Raw genomic sequence first — 21,834 nt, 5'->3', positions numbered from 1 at the left:
GATTTTTGTCGTTTTGGTATTGCTTTATTTATTAAAAGTTACTCTATTTTTCTACACCTGTTGTGTGCTCCTTTTGTCGTGTGTTTTCACTTTTTTACTGTTTGAAGGTTGCACAAATACTTTATAAATTGCCTCTAAGTTAAGCCTGACTGCTCTGTGCCATGCTTCCAAGGGGCTGAGCACAGGTTAATTTGAGGTTTGCTTGTGCCTTACCCTGACAAGAATTGTCGTTGTTGCTTGACCGAGACTTTCTCCCCAGACAAACAGTAACCCAATTTCTTACACTGGTGGGATGGGACTTGTGTTTGTGCAGTGCCATACAGTAATTTTGGGTTACACTACGACCCCACATAAATAATTTAAGACCAATTTGATTTTCAATTCCTCTTGATTGGCTTCTTTAGATTTTTTCCAAATCTACCCTCATTCCTACTACTGGACTCTCTGAGACCATATCTGCAGCAATGGAGTTTGAGCTGGCCAACCTGGAAAGCTACACAGTAGCTGATCTTAAACAATTCTGCTTGGATAGGAGACTACAAATGAAGAATGGCATCAAAAGGTTGGAGCGAGCTGCAGAAAGCTCTGAGGACCTAAACAGAGGTCTACCAGTTGATGACAGCCACAGAGGAGCAGGGGGACAGGAGGATCAGGATCCAGACCAGGACAACAGCACTGGAATGCAGTCTTCAGGGGAGGGAGAGGACTCATCCTCTGAATTGGACCACCCCTGCCCGAGAGGGGAGCAGTGTTTCATTGCATGGCCTGTCCCCAGAGGAACTGGCATACAGGAAGGCAGAAAGAGAGTTTCAACTACAAATAGCCAAATAAATAATGGAGGAGAAGAAAGAGGAGGTAGAGAGAGCCTTGGGGGAGAATAAATTGTTACTGGCTTATGAACTAGAGTCTTAAGGAGCTGGACATCAAAGCCAGAAAGGCAGAGTCCAGCAGTGATGGTAGCAGCATACCTGCTGGGTCTGAAGGGGACAAAAGGTCTACATTCTTAAGGATTTGGTGCCCAATTATGTGGTGGGAGATGCTATTGACAAGTGGTTTTCAACTATGAGGTAGTCCTGAGGGTTCACAAAATCCCAAAAGAGCACTGTGAGGGGATGGTCTCTGGAAACACATGCCTACAGTGGGGCGGGATACACTTTTTACCTTAGAAGTTGGGGACCAAACCAGGTACTCTCCTATAAAAGCCATCTTGACACCAGAAAAGTATTGCCAAAGGTTCAGGGACAGCCAGAGGCTCTCCGGCCACTACTGGGTAGATGTTGTGGACTACTCCAGTAAGGAACTGAATGGTTGGGTGCGGAGCAGCAAGGTTAATGCTTACAATTGGTTGTACAATCTGACTTTGAGGGAGCACATGCTCAGCATTTGTTCTCCAGAGTTGTACCAACACCTAGTTGACAGCATGCTGACTGACTCCAGGAAGCTGGCTGTGGAGGTGGACCTCTGGACCAGCACCAGAGTGTACAAACAGGTATTTGGGGGGAAGACTCCCATAAGGGTGGTCAAGGGTCCCACCATAAAAACAGAGGGGGAGAAAAACTTAAAAATAAGGAGTTCTCAAAAGGCCCCCAAAATAATTCCCAAGGGAATAGTGGTAACCAGTTCTAGTCTGAGCCTACAAAGAAGGGTTATTTGACAGGCAAACAGGGAGGTTTATGCCTCAATGCACAGAGTGCTACAAGTATGGGCACTCCAAGGACGACTTCAAATGTCCCAGTGGTGGGCAGACACCTGGGTTGGCTAGTATAGCGTTTGGGGAGGAGGTAGTACCAGTTAGCTTTGGTGAACAGAAAGAAATGTCCCTAGTTTTCCGGGGGGATAAGGAGATGGTGCCAAAAGCGCATATGCCTGCCATTAAGTACAGGCAGTGGGTCACCATCAATTGGCAATGGGTGGAGGCTCTGAGGGACACAGGAGCCAGTGTGACTACTGTAAAGTGTCAGCTGGTAGCTTAACAGCAGGTTCTCCCTAACACATTCCGCCAACAATCGTGAGAGTCATCTACCGGTGGCTCTAGGTCCCTTTGAGTGGTGGGGGGGTCTCAGATTCTCTGAAAGTAGCTGTGAGTCCTGCTATGCCTGTAGAATGTCTGTTAGGCAAAAAGCCCGGAGCACACTATCTGGAGGGATGTAGAGCTAAGGTCACACTTGGAGAGGTTTGGATTGCCTGACTGGGTCTCTGTGAACACAAGGGCCACTGCTGCCCGGGAAGGGAGTCAAGGGCATCTGGAGCCTGGAACAATGGCCCAGAAAGGGGGAACGGGTGTGGGAAACCAGCCTATGAAGTTCCCACCGTCCAAGTTGACGGGGCACATGAGGAGGATGCCCCAAAGCCAACCAGGGAGGACAGTGCAACCCTGGGTGACCTGCCTGAGCTTGCCAGTTGGTAAGCTAAGGGTGGACCCACCACAGAGGAATTCTGCAAGGCACAGAAAAAGAGCCCCACTCTAGGGAGCTTGAGGTGGCAAGCTGAGGCAGGCAGCAGGTGACACTTCTGGAGATCACCTGATCTATTGGGAGAATGGCCTCCTATATTGTGATCCTAATACTCCTCGATCTGTAAACCCTGTTAGCCTTGTAAAAGAAGGGTGAGAGCAAGAACCCTGGAAACCTCCTCAGGATGCTGGCCCTCCGCAACCTGATGCATCGCTTCTGGAAAAAGGTCAAAAGTAATCTCGAGGCCAGTCAGGAGGTTATGAAACTCTGGTATGACCAGAAAGCCACTCTGGTAGAGTTAAAGCCTGGTCAGAAGGTGTGGTTTATGGAGCCTGTGGAACCCAGAGCTCTCCAGGATCGCTGGGGCAGGCCCATATGTGGTGAAGGAGCGGAAGGGGAAGTCTACCTACTTGCTGGATCTCAAGACCCCTACAAACACCTTAAGGTTGCTCCACGTAAACCACTTCAAACCACACTTTGAGGGTCAGAAAGGAGCATGCTCCTGGTGACAGATGAAGGAGAGGAAGAGGAGAGCGAGCCTCTCCCTCACCTGTCTACCCAGGAACACGATGAGTCAATGAAGAGTGCCAACCTCTCCCCTACTCTGACCCCAGAACAGCAGAGTGACTGTCGCCAGTTACTGGGGCACACATCTGTGTGTCCGTGACATTGAAACCAGGACAGCCCACCTCTTAAAAAAAAGATTTACAGGTTGGCAGACAAAGTGAAGGCCAGTAACGAGGAGGAAGTCTCCAAGATACTGATGTTAGGGGTGACTGAGCCCTCCAAATGTCCCTGGTCCAGCCCTATATTGCTGGTACCCAAGGCTGCCCCATTAGGCACCACTCTAGAACTTAGGTTCTGTGTGGACTACCGGAGTCTCAGCTGACGCCCACCCATTCCCCTGAGCTGATGAGCTCATAGACAGGCTGGGAGCTGCCAAGTTCCTAAGCCCTTTTTTCTTTAACATCAGGGTGCTGGCAGATCGCTCTGAGGAGGAGGCAATAGAGAGGTCTGCATTGTCAATCCCAGACGGCCTCTTTCAGTTTCAGGTGATGCCCTTTGGTTTGAAGAATGCCCCTGCCACCTTTCAGAGGTGGGCCAGCAGGGTCTTGGCTGGGAAGGAGGCATTCTGTGCTGCCTACCCGGACAACATAGCTGTCTACAACTCCAGCTGGGAGGAACACTGATAACACCTCCAGGAGGTGCTTCAGGCCTATCAAGGGCACAGAGATGTCAGAGAGAGAAAAAAGAAACAATATTCACCAAGACGTTTCCAGTATCTTAGCTGTTTATGTAAATGTTTTGTCAAATTAATCATAAAGGTGCATGGTGTCCCAAGTGAACATAGAACCTACAAAGCAATATAGTGAACATTTTATGACATAGACTTAGGTTTCTAGAATACAGAAAATGACCATAGCATAAATATACAATGGTTAATCACAGCCTTCTAGTACATTAGTAGGGGCTGGTAAATGGTTCGTTTATACAGTTTTGACAAAACTTTACACAAACAGCTAAGATTCTGGAAACGTCTTGGTGTACGTGGTTTCTCTTTTCTCTCTCTGACATCTCTGTGCCCATGCTAAATGCTATTGAGATAAATATTATTAGATTTCACATACATTGTCCATGTGAACCTTTGTTTTTTGTTATGTAATTGATACCCTGGTTCCATGTGAGTAGGGTGACCCTTGTACTTCTAATCAGGCCTATCAAGGTCAGTAAGTGCCAGATAGGACAGGGTTCCGTGGTTTATCTCAGCCACATGATGTGTGGGGGCAATGTGCAGCCCCTCCAGGTCAATATTGAGACTATCCTGGCAACCCCCAAAACAGACTGAAGTGAGGGCCTTCAGGGGCCTCAGAGGATACTACAGGAGGTTTAAGACATATAACATCATTGTCTCCTTAACAGAGCTGACTTTAAAGACGCAGCCCAGACAGGTGATCAGGACAGAGGCCTGCCAGAAAGCCTTTCATATCCTCAAGAAGGCCATGTGTACTGCACCCCAACTCAAGGCTCGTGACTTCTCTACAAAGTTCACAGTGCAGACAGATGCTTAAGAGCATGGCATAGGGACAGTCTTATCACAGTAAAATGAGGAGGACTTAGACCAACAGATAGCCTTCATTAGCAGGAGGTTACTTCCACAGGAACAGAGGTGGAGTGTGATTGAAAGGGAGGCCTTTCCTGTGGTCTGTGCAGTGAAGACGATAAGACCATACCTGGAGATGAGGGGTGAAAATACCAAACTGTTGAGGTGGTCAATCTCTCTACAGGGAATGGACTTTGCTGTGGAACACCATACTGGGTTGGACCAATGCTGATAGTCTATCCAGTTTCTTCGGCCTTAGTGATGAGAACTCCCAAGGGGTTGGGTAGTTCTCTACATTTTCAGCAGGGGGAGACACGTTAGACCTGTCAGCCTTAGGGTGGAAGGACTTACCCCAATGTTTTGCCTTCCTCTTCCATTTCTTCTGACCTTGTTTTTGCTACCCTTTGGACTCTATGCCTTTTACCACTTCTAAACAGTGCTAAAGTGCTTTTGCTCTCTCGTCTAAACATGGTGTTATTGGCTGATACCCAATTGGAACATTTAATTTACTTATAAGTCCCTAGCAAAGTAGTAATGTATGCTCCCAGGGCCTGTAAAATAAATGGTACTAATGGCCCTACAGCACAGATTGTGCCACCCACTTAAGTAGCTCTTTAAACATGCCTCAAGCCTACCATTGCAGAGCCTGTGTGGGTGCTGTTTGAACTGCTATTTCGACATGGCAAAATAAAGCTTTTGCCAGGCCCAAACCTTCCCTTTCAATACATATCAGTCACCCCTAGGGTAGGCCCTGGACAGCTCAGAGGTTAGGGTGCAATGTATTTAAAAAGAAGGACCTATACATGTTCTGGTAGTGAAAAACTCTCAAATTTGCTTTCCACTACCTCTAGGCCTATCTCTCCTTTAGTATATAACATTGGAGTTGCCTTATTACATATTATAAGTATCCATTCCAAATGGAAGTGATACATGGAGAGAGGAGTTGGCTTAACGGCTAGGGAGGTCAACCTCAAATCTGGGGAACCGGGTTCAAGTCTCTGCAAGGACACGCAACATCCTGTGATTCTGGGCAAATCACGTAATCTCCCTGTGCCTAACAAAAATAAATGTGTCCTCATGTAATGCAACTGGTGCTCGTGTAAAGTGCTCTGATACCCGATACCTTCAGGTCAAGTTAGCGCTATAAAAAACTACGTAAAAAAAAAAAATCCGTTCAAATTTGGTGTGTCTAAAATCACAATTTAAAATGCTAATTTATGGTGAAGGCATATTTGATATTGCCATAATGAAAAGGTCACTTTTAGAAAGTTGCCATTTGGTGCCTGCAGCCTGTCTCTGGTCACCTGACTGTGTGTATTAGAAGAGATTAACAAATTAGCAGAGATTAACAAATTGGCAGAGATTAACAAGGGAAGACACCCGTAAAATATCGCAACTCTGCAAAACCGAAATAGAGAATCATGAATTGAAACGGACAATTCAGGTCACAAATATGTTAATCGAACTCTGTACTAGGCTGACAATAAAGCTAGATCAGTGGAAGCAAGGACTGCGGATCTCCTAACAGGAGCTATGCACTCTTGCATCTAACTGCACGAGAGATGAGTTTTTATGGTATATGAGGGGGAAATCCTCTACTACATTTTTGTTTAATAGTCAAAGCGATGATGATAGCTTTCCCTGTATTGAAGCCCTACCAAACCCCATATTCAGGGATGCAGTTTTAAAGTTAGAGTTGGGTTAAGCCCATGTTATGTGGATAGGAAGACAACAGCAGTAATGAGAGATGATAAGGGTATGTGCACATGTGGGTCGCAGACAAAATGTAATGAGGTACATATTTTAGTGGATTGTTTATGGTTTTCAGACGAGCGGAAAACATTTTTTAAACTATTTATTTATTTTGGAATTACAAACCGTGACCAAGCCCGCGGTTTGTTGGTAAATAGGAGGTTCCTGGACGTTACGTATGCAATTGGGAGAATTATTCTTGCGATAAAGGGGATTTTAAAAGGTTTGTTAGATACTTTGAAAGGGAACAGGCGGGTTTTCTCAGCGATATCCCTAATCACGATATATCACTCTTACTTCATTGTATGTATTATGCATTGAATGTGTCTCTTTTTAATTCTTTTATTGTATGCATAATTTTAGGATGTGTTTATGGGATTGTTTTATAGACCATGGTCTAAATAAACAAATGTTCTAATTTGACTGGAGGTAGTTTGTAGTTGGGCTGTGTGTATTCCTTGTAGACAATGAGAGCTTAGCTGTGACTGGGTGGGCCATCACTGGCAGGATGGGAGGGAGGAGCTGGGCCCATCCTCACTTACACCTGAATAAGCAGTGCCCTGTCTCCACACAATGGGCTGCCTACCCCATGTAGTTAGTCTAGAGCCACGGCAGAGAAGGCAGGGCATAGGCATCTGTGCCATATTTCCTTCCCAAACCAATCAATCAATCAATCAGTGACACTTGTAAAGCGTGCTACATACCCGTAGGGTCTCAAGGCGCTGGGGGGGGGAGGGGGGGGTGCCGCTACTGCTCGAACAGCCAGGTCTTCAGCTTCTTCCTGAAGGAGAGGTGGTCTTGGGTCAGGCGCAGGTCGGTAGGGAGGGAGTTCCAGGTCTTGGCGGCCAGGTAGGAGAAGGACCTTCCTCCTGTAGTCGCTCTTCGGATGCGGGGGACGGCGGCGAGGGCGTGGTTGGCTGAACGGAGGTGGCGTTTGGGAGCGTGGAAGTTGACTCGGCTGTTGAGGTAGCTCGGGCCTTGGTCGTGTAGGGCTTTGTGTGCGTGGGTGAGGAGGCGGAAGGTGATTCTTTTGTTGACGGGGAGCCAGTGAAGGTCTCTCAGATGTCCGGAGATGTGGCTGGTTCGTGGGATGTCGAGGATGAGTCTGGCATGAAACCAGGGCAGCGGGGTATAAAAACTGGATCTCAGACACTACCTCTTCAGTGAACTTCTGGACCAGTGGATACTTTGCCTTGAAGGACTGCTGTGCTGTTCAAGAACTGCCACTCTGAAGATCTTGCGGCACAGCTGTGCGGACTTACTGCCTGCTGCCATCTTGACTGGGTGAGAAGGACTGGACCTGCATCTCTTGAACCCAGAATGCCTCCAAGGGCTAGTTGGCTGGGCTCCTGTTCTGAAGCCTCAGGGACATAACAGGCTTCCAACAATCTTGCACCTGGACTCTGGCATCTGGGAGTCAACCCTGCCAAGTGGTGCTATTCCAGTCTTGGACCCTTGAAAGTGGCCCTATGGTGCTTGCCAGCCTCTGTGGATCCAGTGCAAACGATGCAACTTCTCTGCTGAGTGACGCACCCAGAACAGAACCAACTCATTGCCGCTGTTGCGTGGACAGGACCCGCCGCAAAGACTTGCATCACCACCACATTCCTCGAAACCAACGCATCGCCTGACGCATCTACAGCCCTCACATCTTTCATCAATGGCCGCCTTGACGATGACACCGGACTCCGCATTGCAGCTGCTAGGAACCAACACATTGCCAGCATCCTCGACACCGGAGTTTGCATCACAAGCCCTGGTCGACAGAAACCCTCGAAAACAGCAAGTGACTTCATAACACAGCCTCACTGCACCTTCGAACAGACGCCTCGCTTAAGAGGATTCTATGGCGCTCGTGGTGGTTAACATAGTTTGTTGACCTATAGCAGACACATGGGCATATCAATGCACAGCCGCCTGGTACTTTCTGAAACAGCTCAAAAAAGTAGTGATTTTTATGAAAGAACATCTCTGATTAGCACCCCAGGTAGCCACAGTTACAAATACAAGCTTTGTTCAACTGAACACTCAGCACAGTAGCTCATCACTTTTTGATCTGAAATAGCTCAATCTGGCGCCCAATGCAATTGACATTTTTTTTAATAAACTTTATTTAAAGCTTTATGCAAGAACACAAACCAGGTGTGCAATCAATGCCAGTAAAGATAAGACATATATAATAATAAAGCATTATGATGCACTACCGCAGCACCACCCCAAACGGGAAGCATTTAACAAGCATAATAAACATTTATTCCCATTCATATACTTAAGATCCAGCTTGGCTTACCCCTGGTGGTACGCTTTGGGACCTAGACTGCAGGCCATTAGAAAGTAAATCAAGACAAAGTTCCCTCGAGAGTCTTAAGTCGTACTCTAATGTTTTATCTGCACGGCTGCTCTTCATATGTACCTCCTCAGCTAATGTCCATTCACGCACATCTCTTATCCAAGCCGAGACCTCTGGTGCACACACCCCCATCCACACAATAGCTATTCTACGCTTTACAAGGACTAAGAGCAACTGCTGAAGTCTGTATGGTATCTTCTTGTGCTTTTTGGCTTCTGAATTAAGCCCAGCAGGCAATGTGAGGGTGTCAGCTGCACTCGCCCATTCATGCTCCCTCTGATCCGCTCAACCACCTCCGTCCAAAAGCTACTGACTTCAGGGCATTCCCAAGCCAGGTGTAGGAAATTGGCACCCTTCTTGAGGCACCTTAGGCAGGAGTCGTTTGTTAGGGGCCATGCGATGTAGTCTCTCCGGGGTCGTGTAGGTGCGGTGCATGTAGTTATAATGAATTAATCGAAAACGGGCATTGCAGGAGACTGTGCGTGTGAGTTGACCCACCTCCCAACAGTCCTTATCCTCCAGTGGTGCCCCCAGATCCGCATTCCAGGTGGTAACTGCCCCTATGGGAGGGGCGCTGGTGTCCTCCCTCATGGCCGTATATAGCAATGATACCATACGTTTACCCGCACCACACGGCATTGATAAATTTAGAATAGATTATGGCAATAGTGTATACCTATAAAAACTCCTAACTCGCCTTCAACTAATTCAAACACGTTCTTCAGACTATTTAATGTACAGAAAAAGTGGGAACATATTACCCTGACTTTCCATAAACTACACAGGCTACCTGTATGCAAAAGAATTAGGTTTAAATCTTTTACAATTGTACATAAAGTGATCTAAGCAGCTCCCCCCTTCTATTTTAGCTGTAAAATTCAAATGGCATTCACTTTAGGAATCTTAAGCTTATTCATACCATTTTTGTTACTGTTAGACTTGGCATCTTTTGTCCTGTTTCCCCTGTCTTTTTGATTTATTGCCTCCTGTTTTTAATGGTACGTTGGACTTTGTTTTGCTGGTTTAGTGCCTCTGCGCAGTTTCTCACTGCTGTTCAGTGTTAAAGTGCAAGTGCTCCTACTGTAAAGTGTGTTTATGGATTGGTGTTTCCATGTTTGGCTTATTTGATTTACTAATAAGTTCCTAGTACAGTGCACTGTGTGTGCCCAGGGTCTGTAAATCAAATGCTGCTTGCGGGCCTGCAGCACTGATTGTGCAACCCACACAAGCAGCTTTTTAAATGTGTTTCAGACCTGCCACTGCAGTGTCTGCGCACAGTTTTTACTGCCATGTCGACCTGGCTAGTGCCCCCACTTGCCAGGCCCTAACCTTCCCTTTTCTTATATGTAGGGCAGGGTGCAATGTATGTGAAAGGTAGGACATGTCATGGTGTGTGTGACATGTTCTGATAGTGAAATACTGCCAATTTCGTTTTTCACTATAGCAAGGCTACCTGGCCCATTGGCTAACATGGGAGTTGCTTTGTTACATCTTACAAGCCTAACTTTCCGTTAGGACAAGTTGGGAAATAGAGTTTAGTATGCCTGAACGCAGGATTTAAAAATACATCTATTAGTAAAGATGATTTTTATAGTGCGTTTGAAACTAGCACTTTTAGAAAGCAGGCATTTTCTTGTCAAACCTTTCTGTCTGCCTCTGCTGGTTTGTGTATTGACTGTCTGTTTTTGGAGTGACAAAGGCTGGGGAAGTGCATTCACTGTAGACAGCCACAAGGGGGGTTGAGGTGTGTCCTGCCTTTCCTGGGTGACTCATAATAGGGCTGAATAGGAATGGTCTGTATTTAGAGTGGTGGGAGGAGTTTTCACTAGCCGTGAATAGGCAGTGTCTCCTCTGCACAATGCTGTCTCCACCTCCTGTAGTGAAGCTGGGCCAGAGAGGGCAGAACTGGTTTGGACTGGGCTCAGAGACCCTTGCCACAAAAAGAACAAAGAGTAAATGTGGCATAAATATTGGGACCTGAACCCCAGAACTTTAGAAGTCTTCTAGATGAAGGAACATGCAAAGAAGAAGAGATGGAGAAGCTGTGAGGATGAACTACCACTTTGCTGTGTGCTTTGCTGTTTTGGCCTTCAGTGGCTGCTTCTGTCTTGGGCAGAGAAAGGGCTGGACTGAACTTTCAGCAACTTCTTTGTTTGAGTTTATCCAAGGGTTTGAGGTAGAGCTTGCCCCCTGTTCAAACAGTTTCAGGAACAGCAAAGACTTCAAGTTAATCCGCTACCAGCACTGGGAACTGTGTGTTTTGTGCTGCAACAGAAGAAAAAGCAATCAGACGCCGTCAACGATGCCAGTGCCGGCTCCATGTCCTGAAGGCACTGGAGAGGGCACAGTCGCACCGCAACCCTGGTAGAGCCGCTGCCCGACACCGCTACCGAGCCGCTGCTTGCACCGTGACCTGTGAGCACCGCGCCACTTCACACCGCCACCCTGGTATCCCCAACGCCACCGCACGCACACCAACATAGACACCGCTGCTTGCACCGTGGTTTGAGGGCACCATTCATAAGTTAGATGACGCACTGTCCCGTCCCACACTGCAGTTTTGGCGTATCAACCCCATTGACTCCGGTTTCTCAGCCGCCAGCACTTCAGCAACGACTTGTCATGGCCCAGCAGAGGGGGGCGCCGTAGAGCAGGTACGGAATGAATATGTATGACAGAGGGGTTTGTAAACTACAATTCCCAAGGTGCACTGGGGAACTGCATTCATTATATAAGCCCCACCCCCACGTGAAGCGGTGCTTGTCACTCAAGTTCCGGATCCCTGCCGAGAAGACACGTATTTCCACTCTCAGTTAAGCTGCCTGCTTCTAATCCACCCGAAGGAGAGAACCGTGTATTCCCCTCAGCGCAGAAGCTCCGCGACGCCAGCCACCTGCCAAAGCCGGTTTAGGCTTTACCTGGAGAGACAGAGATCATTGCTCGAACTTCTCAAAATCAACCAGCGAGACGCTCGCTTTTCCAACGAGAACCGCCGCAGGCTCTTCAAGACGAAGGAGAGCGCTGCGCATGCTCCCTGCTCCACCCACTACTCCAGTACCTTCCCTTCCCAGATGCGGAAGTAGGGTGGGTGTATAGTTCATATCCCAAAGCTCTTTCTCCCAGCGTTTCATTCGCTCAGAACAACCTGAAGCTCCCAGTCCCGTGGAGGACTGAATTACTTTGACCGCTGTTTTCTGCTTGATCACCATCAGAACGCGACACAGCAGCGGATTCGGGCTCCTCCCTATCACGCCTCCCTGTGTCCCGTCAGTTTCCCCCTTTGCCAGAGTGCCGTAAACCTTGGTCCCGGATTGGAAAGCAGATCACAGGGTGCGCTTATGATAGCGCCGGATTTCAGCATGAAACTGAACGACGTTTGTGCATAACCTAGCGTCGAACTGATAAGTATTCATTTACGAGACTGCTTTATAGAATCAAGTCCATGTGTGCTGTTATTTGTTTAGAGAACTCGCCAGTTGCTAAGTCCTCCTCCTTGCGGTTACCAATTGTAAGTGACAACCTGTGGAGTCGGGAGGGGGTTGGGAAGTGCATGACCGTGAACCCTGCTGAATGTGTGTTGTGTTCTTGTTGCAGGGCATAGAGGTAGAAGCTGAAGAGAGACCTCACCCTTCCTGCCAAGTGGGACCGCTGTACAGGCGACAACTCTGTTTTTGTTTCCTTTGTCCCTTTTTTTCCCTTCCCCGGTAGGGGTGTTATCTGTGCCGCAAAGATACACTGCGCGCAGGTGTCACTTCTTAGGGGAGGAGATTACCTAGCATCGTTCCTGCTGTATCCGGCTTTCAGGTTAGTGGCACTCGTTATATACCAGACCACGACAGAGTGACAAGCCCACGGATATATACAGCCCGAACGATGGACACTAACACCGTACTCACGTCGGTATTAGAAACCCTGACCGCCCTAAGGATGGAAGTAGATGCGTTCCGGGGGGATGCGCTAGAACTGCGTAGTGAGATGAGCATGATGCGACGGGAGGTAGCTGGGCTATCTCGCCCAGGTTCCAGCGCGCAGAGAGGAGCGCAGTACATTAGGCAATGGACCCTACCCCCGCCACATGCTAGCAGTCCCCATGCAGGCCATACCTCACAGGCAGAAAGGGGTAATGGGGGTCCTTCTACCATACAGGTCATTCAGCCAGCACATTTGCCTTTAGTCCCCCCGAACGATTTTTTGGGGACCCAAACAAATTTGGTATTTTCATGGGGCAGTGTAAGCTGCATTTTATGTGCAAACCTGCAGTATTTCCGGATGACCAGACCAAAACTGCCTTCGTAATGTCCTATCTGGGAGGAGACGCTGCCAGTTGGTCCTTCCCTCTCATTGAAAGAAATGACCCGGCCCTGAGAGACTTTGACTCCTTCTGCGAGGAAATGCGCAAGTTGTTTGATCGAAAGGTTCATTCCCTCTCCCTAGACCGTGAACTAATTACCCTGAAACAGGGGAATCAAGAATTATTGACATACATTACCTCGTTCAATAGACTGGTTTCTGAAACAGATTGGCCTCAAGAGAAGCGCACTTCCTTATACTATCAGGGGTTAAGAGGCGAATTGAAGGATGTCCTCGCGCAGGTGGTGCATCTCCCTACCTCTTGTGATGAACTCATCGACCTCACAGTCCAATTGGATCACCGCTTGCAAGAAAGGAGAGGGGACAAATCACGTATGGAAACTCGTTATGCTACCCCGCGACCTCGACCTGTTAGCACTGCTCCTTCCCCGGTTATGGACGGGGTAGAACCCATGCAAATAAGTGGAATCCGGGGCCCTCTAAATCAAGAAGAACGGGAAAGACGGAGGAAGCTACGCCTGTGCCTCTATTGTGGAAAGTCAGGGCATTTCATAAAAGAATGCAAGGCCAGAACCCGGGCCCCGTACAGAGACGCAAAAAGCCCACAAAAAGTGAACACCACAGACACCCTGGTCGAACCGTCGGAAAACTAGAGAGCTCAGACAAGAACCAGACCCTGGGAAAAAGAGGTCTGTCCTGCCCTCGTCAACACCATCCAAAGTGCGGTGGCTCATATGAACGTATGCGTGGAACTAGCAGCTACGGAGGTCGGAGTGGTCTCAGTACACGCCTTACTAGATTCCGGTGCAACCGGTAACTTCATGGATCAAACCTATGCAAAAGAAACGGGTTTTCAAACAGTAAAAAAGTCTATCCCCGAGATGGTGAAGGCCATGGATGGCACAGATCTAACATCAGGGCCGGTGGAATATCACACGCAAACCCTCTTGATGACCGTAGGCGAAAACCACCGTGAATCCATCCAATTCGATCTGATCGACGCCCCTCAGTTTACCTTGATATTGGGGATGCCCTGGCTAACCCTCCATGAGCCTCTCATCCAATGGGCCGCACGTACTGTATCCCTGAATTCGGCGTATTGTAAAGAACACTGCTGCACTCTCTGTCAAAAGGAAGAGCCTTCGAAGAAAGACAACCTGGCGACATTCTTGGCTAGTGGTAGTAGCTCCACGAATATAGGATGTACGTCACAGGTACCCCCCGAATACCAGAAGTATCAAGACGTGTTCAATGAAAAAGAAGCCAATAAACTACCCCCGCACAGGGCTTATGATTGCGTCATTGACTTGGAACCAGGGGCCAGTATCCCGTGTAGCCGCGTCTATGCCCTGACGGAAGCGGAAACTACATACCTACAGCAATATCTTAGTTCGTTACTGGCCAACGGATTTATTAGACATTCCTCCTCTCCTGCGTCATCTCCTTTATTTTTCATTCCGAAGCGTGAAGGAGGATTACGGGCCTGCATAGATTATAGAGCCCGAAACAGAATTACCAAGAAGAACAGGTATCCCCTTCCCCTCATCCCGGTGCTACTAGATCAACTGAAAGGAGCCAAATTCTTCACGAAATTGGATCTCAGGGGAGCGTATCATCTGGTCAGAGTGCGGCAGGGGGATGAGTGGAAGACGGCATTTAGAACAAAGTTCGGCTTTTACGAGTACCAAGTTATGCCCTTTGGTCTCTGTAATGCCCCTGCCGCCTTCCAGTACTTCAGGTATTGAGGGGCCTACTAGATGTATCCTGCATCGTATACATCGATGACATTTTAATCTACTCCTCTTCGTTAGAGGAGCACACGCTCCATGTAGCAGCGGTATGGGAGAGGCTCCAGAACTACTCACTTTACGCAAAACTAGAGAAATGCTTCTTTCACACTCAGGAGGTGGAATTCTTAGGATATGTCATTGGGCCCAATGGAGTGTGCATGGATACAAAGAAAACGCAGGCCATCCAAGAGTGGAATTCACCTTCTAGTGTTAAGGCCCTACAGAGTTTCTTGGGGTTTGCAAACTTCTATAGAAGATTTATACAAAACTTCTCTACCCGCATCCAACCCATGACATATCTACTGAAGAAAGGAGCCACCTTCAAGTGGACAGCTGAAGCTGAAGAAGCCTTCCAAGACCTAAAAAGGTGTTTTTCCAGGGCACCGATTTTAAGACATCCGGATGCATCTCTGCCCTTCATACTAGAAACGGACGCTTCCTATTACGCGTTAGGAGGAATCCTTTCTCAACGACACCCGGACACCAGGCAACTCCACCCTGTTGCCTTCTTTTCGAAGAAACTGACAAGCTGTGAAATCAACTACAGCACCACTGACAAAGAACTGTTGGCCATAAAACGCGCCTGTGAGGAGTGGAGACACCATCTACTAGGGGCTAGACACACCGTCGAAATCTATACCGACCACAGAAATCTACTTTTCTTGAAGAGTGCCCGGGCCTTAACCCCCCAACAGCTAAGATGGTCCCTGTTTTTCGCGGATTTCGATTTCCTTATTAAATATCGACCAGGACCACAAAATGGAAAGGCAGATGCCTTGTCAAGGCCAGTACTCGAGGGTCCTTCAGTACCTGAGACAGAAGAAGAGCCTCCAATCATCTTACAAAAGGCGACCTTCCCTACTATGACCACGGCGTCAATCTCTACCCAGCTCTTCCTTACCGAAGTAAAAAGACACGTGAAGACTATGGATACGACAGCCTGGGACCAGGAAGGGCCTCAACGGAGAACACATAAAGAAGGGCTACTGTTTCATGACAATAAATTGTACGTTCCCAGTAAGCCGTTGCAAGAACAAGCGTTACACTGGGTCCACAACACTACCTTAGCCGGTCATGTCGGAAGACAAAAAACAGAACAAGCACTGTCACGCTATTTCTGGTAGGACACATTAAGACAAGACACCGCCGCCTATGTGGCAGATTGTGCCGTCTGCACTCAGGCAAAGGCCTCTCACCAAAGACCCAGCGGTCTCCTTAGACCTATTCCCACGCCACCGGCTCCTTGGCATACCATTGCCATGGATTTTATAGTGGAAATGCCGCCTAGTTGTAAGAACAACACAATCCTGGTAATCATAGATCACCTAACCAAGATGGGGCACTTCGTCGCTCTCCCCAAGTTACCCACGGCAGCAGAAGTCGCCACAATCTTCCTACAACAGGTGATTAAGTTACATGGAATACCAGCCGTCATCATCACTGACCGAGGGACCCAATTTACTTCCAGATTCTGGAAAGAACTGTGTGCCATAATGAAAGTGGACGCAAGACTATCGACTAGTTATCATCCCCAAACAGATGGGAAAACCGAAAGGCTCAATCAAACCTTGGAGCAATATCTCAGATGTTTCACCCTGATGCATGCCGACGAATGGAGTACTCTCCTATGGACTGCTGAGTTTGCATACAATAATGCCACCCATTCATCCTTGGGATGCTCTCCGTTCTTTTGTCTTTTTGGTTTCCATCCCAACATGCTACCTTTTGACAATCCCATTATCTCAAAACTCCCTTCCATTCAAGAACACCACGCACACCTCAAAACTGTGTTAGACACAGCTAAGATACATCTTGAAGAGGCTCGAGCAAGAGATAAATCACAGGCTGATAAAAAGCGGACCCCAGAACCCACATACTCTGTAGGTGATAAAGTCTGGTTGAACACAAAACATTTACGGCTCAAGGGAAACAATAGACTGACCCCAAAATATATATGTCCTTACCCTATCAGCAAAATCATTAACCCTGTGGCCATGAAACTCACTTTGCCCCCCACGTGGCATATCCACCCGGTGTTTCATGTGTCCCTTCTGAAACCTTGCCGCACCAGCACTCGCCTTCCCGTTAGAACCCCTGCAATAGATGTAGAAGGGGAGGAAGAATACGAGCTACAGGCTATACTAGATTCCAAGGTCCTACGAGGTCAGATCCACTACCTAGTAGAGTGGAAGGGTTATGGGCCGGAAGACAGGTCATGGGAACCTAAGAACAACCTACATTGCCCCAGTCTGGTGAGACGTTTCCATGCCCAACACCCTTCTAAGCCGGGAGGTCCGCCGAGACGGCGGACATTGAGAGGGGGTACTGTCATGGCCCAGCAGAGGGGGCACCGTAGAGCAGGTACGGAATGAATATGTATGACAGAGGGGTTTGTAAACTACAATTCCCAAGGTGCACTGGGGAACTGCATTCATTATATAAGCCCCGCCCCCACGTGAAGCGGTGCTTGTCACTCAAGTTCCGGATCCCTGCCGAGAAGACACGTATTTCCACTCTGAGTTAAGCTGCCTGCTTCTAATCCACCCGAAGGAGAGAACCGTGTATTCCCCTCAGCGCGGAAGCTCCGCAACGCCAGCCACCTGCCAAAGCCGGTTTAGGCTTTACCTGGAGAGACAGAGATCATTGCTCGAACTTCTCAAAATCAATCAGCGAGACGCTCGCTTTTCCAACGAGAACCGCCGCAGGCTCTTCAAGACGAAGGAGAGCGCTGAGCATGCTCCCTGCTCCACCCACTACTCCGGTACCTTCCCTTCCCAGATGCGGAAGTAGGGTGGGTGTATAGTTCATATCCCAAAGCTCTTTCTCCCAGCGTTTCATTAGCTCGGAACAACCTGAAGCTCCCAGTCCCGTGGAGGACTGAATTACTTTGACCGCTGTTTTCTGCTTGATCACCATCATAACGCGACACAGCAGCGGATTCGGGCTCCTCCCTATCACGCCTTTCTGTGTCCCGTCAGTTTCCCCCTTTGCCAGAGTGCCGTAAACCTTGGTCCCGGATTGGAAAGCAGATCACAGGGTGCGCTTATGATAGCGCCGGATTTCAGCATGAAACTGAACGACGTTTGTGCATAACCTAGCGTCGAACTGATAAGTATTCATTTACTTACATTTACGAGACTGCTTTATAGAATCAAGTCCATGTGTGCTGTTATTTGTTTAGAGAACTCGCCTGTTGCTAAGTCCTCCTCCTTGCGGTTACCAATTGTAAGTGACAACCTTTGGAGTCGGGAGGGGGTTGGGAAGTGCATGACCGTGAACCCTGCTGAATGTGTGTTGTGTTCTCGTTGCAGGGCATAGAGGTAGAAGCTGAAGAGAGACCTCACCCTTCCTGCCAAGTGGGTCCGCTGTTATCTGTGCCGCAAAGATACACTGCGCGCAGGTGTCACTTCTTAGGGGAGGAGATTACCTAGCATCGTTCCTGCTGTATCCGGCTTTCAGGTTAGTGGCACTCGTTATATACCAGACCACGACACGACTCTTCTGCTGCCTGCACTGTGACCTGAGAGCACTGCACGCTGCACTTCGCACCACAGCTCAGGTGCCGCCAGCGCTCCTGACTACAACTGCACGGAGTCCAATCTGCAACAAGTGTGACTTCAAGGGCCCGACTCCTGCACCGACACCGGCTTATCAGAGCTCACCGCAAGGTCCCCGACACCCTGCATTTCTCAAGGTACTGTTTTGCGGGTCTTCCCAACACCATAGCTGATCCTCGACGCCGCAGATAGCCAGAACTGTTTGGATTTGTTGTTCACAAGGCTGTGATAGCCCAGACGGGGCTATCAACTTCAAGGAACTGTATTTTTGCACATTGGTATTTCTAAGAACTGTTTGATGGATTTTAATTATTTTTGGTCTTGTTTTGCATAGATAAAATATTGGATATTTTTCTAAAACTGGTGTGGTGTCCTTTTGTAGTGTTTTCACTGTATTACTGTTGGTTATGTGCAAATGCTTGACACACTGGCTCTGCGATAAGCCTGACTGCCAGTGGCGTAACAAAAGATTAAGAACCCCCCCCCCCCCTGCAATGTACATGGAGGGGGCCCCGCTCCGTATTTTAATCGGAGCATTCAGGCCTGGGGACTGTGCTGAGGGGGCCCCCTCCCGCACGCAGGGGATGCGGGGGCCTGTGTTACGCCCCTGCTGACTGCTCATGCCAAGCTACCAAGGGGGTGAGCAGGGATTATTTTAGAAGTGTAGCCCCCTTATCCTGACAAGGAAGAAGGATCCCTACTTGGACTGGGTAACAACCTGCAAACTAGAGACCCCCATTTCTAACAGTTACATATTCTTCAGATATCTAAAGTAAGGTGAAGAAACAAGAGCTTTTTTCTGTAGCAGCAAAAAGACTCTCTTTCAAATAAACTATGCTACAGACAGTAATGATCACTTTTATTAAACGGCTAAAAACCTGGCTTGCTTGCGATTGCCCCTTTAGCACCATGAAGCTTTTAGTGTGGTCTACAAATAGCCAATAACAATAGCGTTTTTAGCACTTTTGTTAATTGTACACTTGTTTCAACCACGGTTAAAATAGGTTTAAAAGGCAAAAGCACATGAGACCTTTTGTCTGACCCTTTTGAGCACACATTACAAAAAAAACTGAGTATTAAGTGCTGGATGCCACAGTAATGAGTGCACAGTGTCACTTTTCTGACAACGAATGCCAAAAACAAATGTAATCACAACCTGGCAGCACAATCACCTCAATCTTCACCACTAGGTTTTGGACTTTCATTGAAGCCTGGACCTCCCCGAGCATACTGCACGCTTATTTGTGGATTGCTCGCAGTTGTCCTTAAGCTGCAACATAATTTGGGTCCACACTTGGAATGGTGTAAAAGGAAAAATCAGAAAAGGAGAGAAGCACTACCAACAGGGATCTGTAGACATTACTGACAAGAAATAAGGAAAGAATTTAAGAAAATACACATCAGTGGAGTTACCTGTGATGGGACAGGAGGCCACTACCTTGCCAAAGTGTGCTGTAAAATTTAAAAAAAACTACAAGAGCCACGGTCCTAAAAGCAAATTGATTGCAGGGTAAGAGAAGGACATGATGGTCCATGGTGTTAACCAGTTGTGAAGATCCTACAGATAACGCATGAGGTCACTGGAGAGAACTACGCCTTAATGGGGGTTATTTTACGACATGAAAACAAGATATCCTGAAAGCAGTGATGTTTTCTATGAAACGGAACAGGACATTAGCAGTCTTAGGTCAGCAACACTAGAAAAGTTATCTACATTAGAGGACTAAACAATCCAGTTTTTGGCCTACGTAAAATAATACTTGTATTAAATCTACTCTGAAAGTTGCACCATAAAACTTAGTAGTTGCTATAATAACCAACAAGCAATTACAGAGGAGCTAAAGGATAGTTCTAGGCTAGTTTAGGTTGTGGGTTCAGTTCTTTTAAAGTAGTATTTTCTTCATTTTGCCATAGGCATGAATGGGTGTGGGCTCAGTTTTGAGAACCAGCTGGTTGATGAGGTTCTAACTTTGGCTTTCTACAAAGTCCTAGAATTGTGTGTCGTCGCACTGACTCTTTTTCTCCTTCCCCGTTAGTTTGTGCTAATCAATTGTGTCTGTAACACCCTCTATCAAGGCACACATGTCCATCATATGTTCAGCATAGAATGCCTCAGTCTACTTTAGGATGTGCCGCTTAACAAATTTACCAAAACTCATGGTTCAATGCCAATCAAAATTAAAAGAACCAAAGCAATTGTTTCAGTTGTCAAAATATCAATGAAATACTATGATCACACCTAATTTTCGATTCTAAAATTAAATGTAAGGGCAGTTAATGTAGCAGCAGTGTAAATCCAAACACCGTCACATAGCAATTAAATAACCATTGTCAGCATGTGCCTTCGACAACTGCCTACATATTGCCGAGCGCCGGTCCGATAAAAGTCTCTAGCCCGGCTGGAGCACAGGAACGCGGCAGCAACCAAGTGTTTGCGCAGCTGTAAATAAACAGACCAGCCTCTGGTTTTCTCTCCGTGGAGCTGTTCCCGACCGCTTTTCTTCACCCTTCCCTCTCATCCAAAACAGCAAATAACCAAACCTCTCCAAGCCCTATCCAGGGTAAATACAACACACTCCACATGAGCCAACCCACTAAACTGACAGTAGCCGATACAGACGAGCACGTGCGAAACTGCACAGCCATCCAGCACGTCAGAATCATGTGCGGCGCGCTACGATAGGCTGAGAGCCCCCTAATGCTCCAATCCTATATCACCTTACTCGTTAGCAGTACCTCCTCTAAATCCAGACGATTCTCGCGATATGTCCTGCCTCGGGATTGGTCTTAACCCGACCCGGGATGCTAAAAAGATTATGAGCAAATGAACATCCGTTAAAAGATCAACGACGGACATAATCAGCAGAGTGAATTGCACGGATGGTCAATGTAAGCAATGAACAAGTGGTCTTTTTAAGTGGGTCACATACTGACACACGGTAAGACGTTGACCATGGACAACAAGAATACAGCGAAGACGGATCTTTAAAGATAACCGGACATTTGGAGGCACAGCTTGGCACGAAGGCCAGACTTTCGATGCCGAAATAGTGTGATATAGGAAGAAGCCGCTATCTCTGAGATCGAAACAAACAATGTCTTAGAAGTGTTCTGTTGAACGCATACCTGGAATTTATTCTAGTAGAAGGTCACTAGCTTTGATTTTGACTCGGACGGAGGAACACTGTGCCCGGGATGGAATGCAAAAGCAGAACACAGTTCTAGGGACGCACTGGAACAGTAGGATGACACACTCTGAGGGGACCCGACGCAGACCCTCTGAGGTAGAAGTGGACGAGCAGTCGCTTTAAGAGTTCCTTTGGGATCTGCCTCACAAGGGAAGAAGTATGCTTCAGTCTCTGGCTTTCCAGGGGCGCGGCTGGTCCTTCCTGTATCACCTCTACCTGCGGTGTCCAACGATATGCAGCCACAGACCCTACCACGGTCAGTCATTTCCTCGTGAGTTTAGTAGAGTGCACTTCAACCAGCTTGCTACTGCATTTACTCTTGCAGCTTTAAA

At 47.7% G+C, this 21,834-nt stretch overlaps 1 protein-coding gene and 1 long non-coding RNA gene across 5 annotated transcripts in view; one reads left to right on the top strand and one right to left on the bottom strand.

Moving 5' to 3' along the window:
• The window catches only part of LOC146862861 (uncharacterized), a 63,088-nt gene extending 42,205 nt beyond the window's left edge, over positions 1 to 20,883 (bottom strand). The window contains exon 1 of the long non-coding RNA XR_014978512.1: positions 20,674 to 20,883. This is a non-coding gene — a long non-coding RNA (uncharacterized LOC146862861). The remainder of the gene's footprint in view (positions 1 to 20,673) is intronic.
• A 181-nt stretch (positions 20,884 to 21,064) lies between these two features.
• Positions 21,065 to 21,834, top strand: part of SLC30A9 (solute carrier family 30 member 9) — an 800,207-nt gene continuing 799,437 nt past the window's right edge. The window contains exon 1 of one of the 4 annotated variants that reach the window (XM_085642175.1): positions 21,065 to 21,758. In XM_085642175.1, the coding sequence (XP_085498301.1) occupies positions 21,662 to 21,758 (97 nt within the window). In that variant the 5' untranslated portion in view covers positions 21,065 to 21,661. Of the gene's footprint in view, positions 21,774 to 21,834 lie in introns of all 4 variants that reach the window. The other 3 variants (XR_014978192.1, XM_085642174.1, XR_014978191.1) reach the window with 3 other exon arrangements.

The sequence above is a fragment of the Triturus cristatus genome, chromosome 2_2 (genome assembly GCF_964204655.1).
Source record: "Triturus cristatus chromosome 2_2, aTriCri1.1, whole genome shotgun sequence".
In the NCBI taxonomy this organism is placed as follows: Eukaryota; Metazoa; Chordata; class Amphibia; order Caudata; family Salamandridae; genus Triturus; species Triturus cristatus.
The sequence above is the reverse complement of the archived record's forward strand: the minus strand, read 5'-3'. Positions and strand labels throughout refer to the sequence as shown.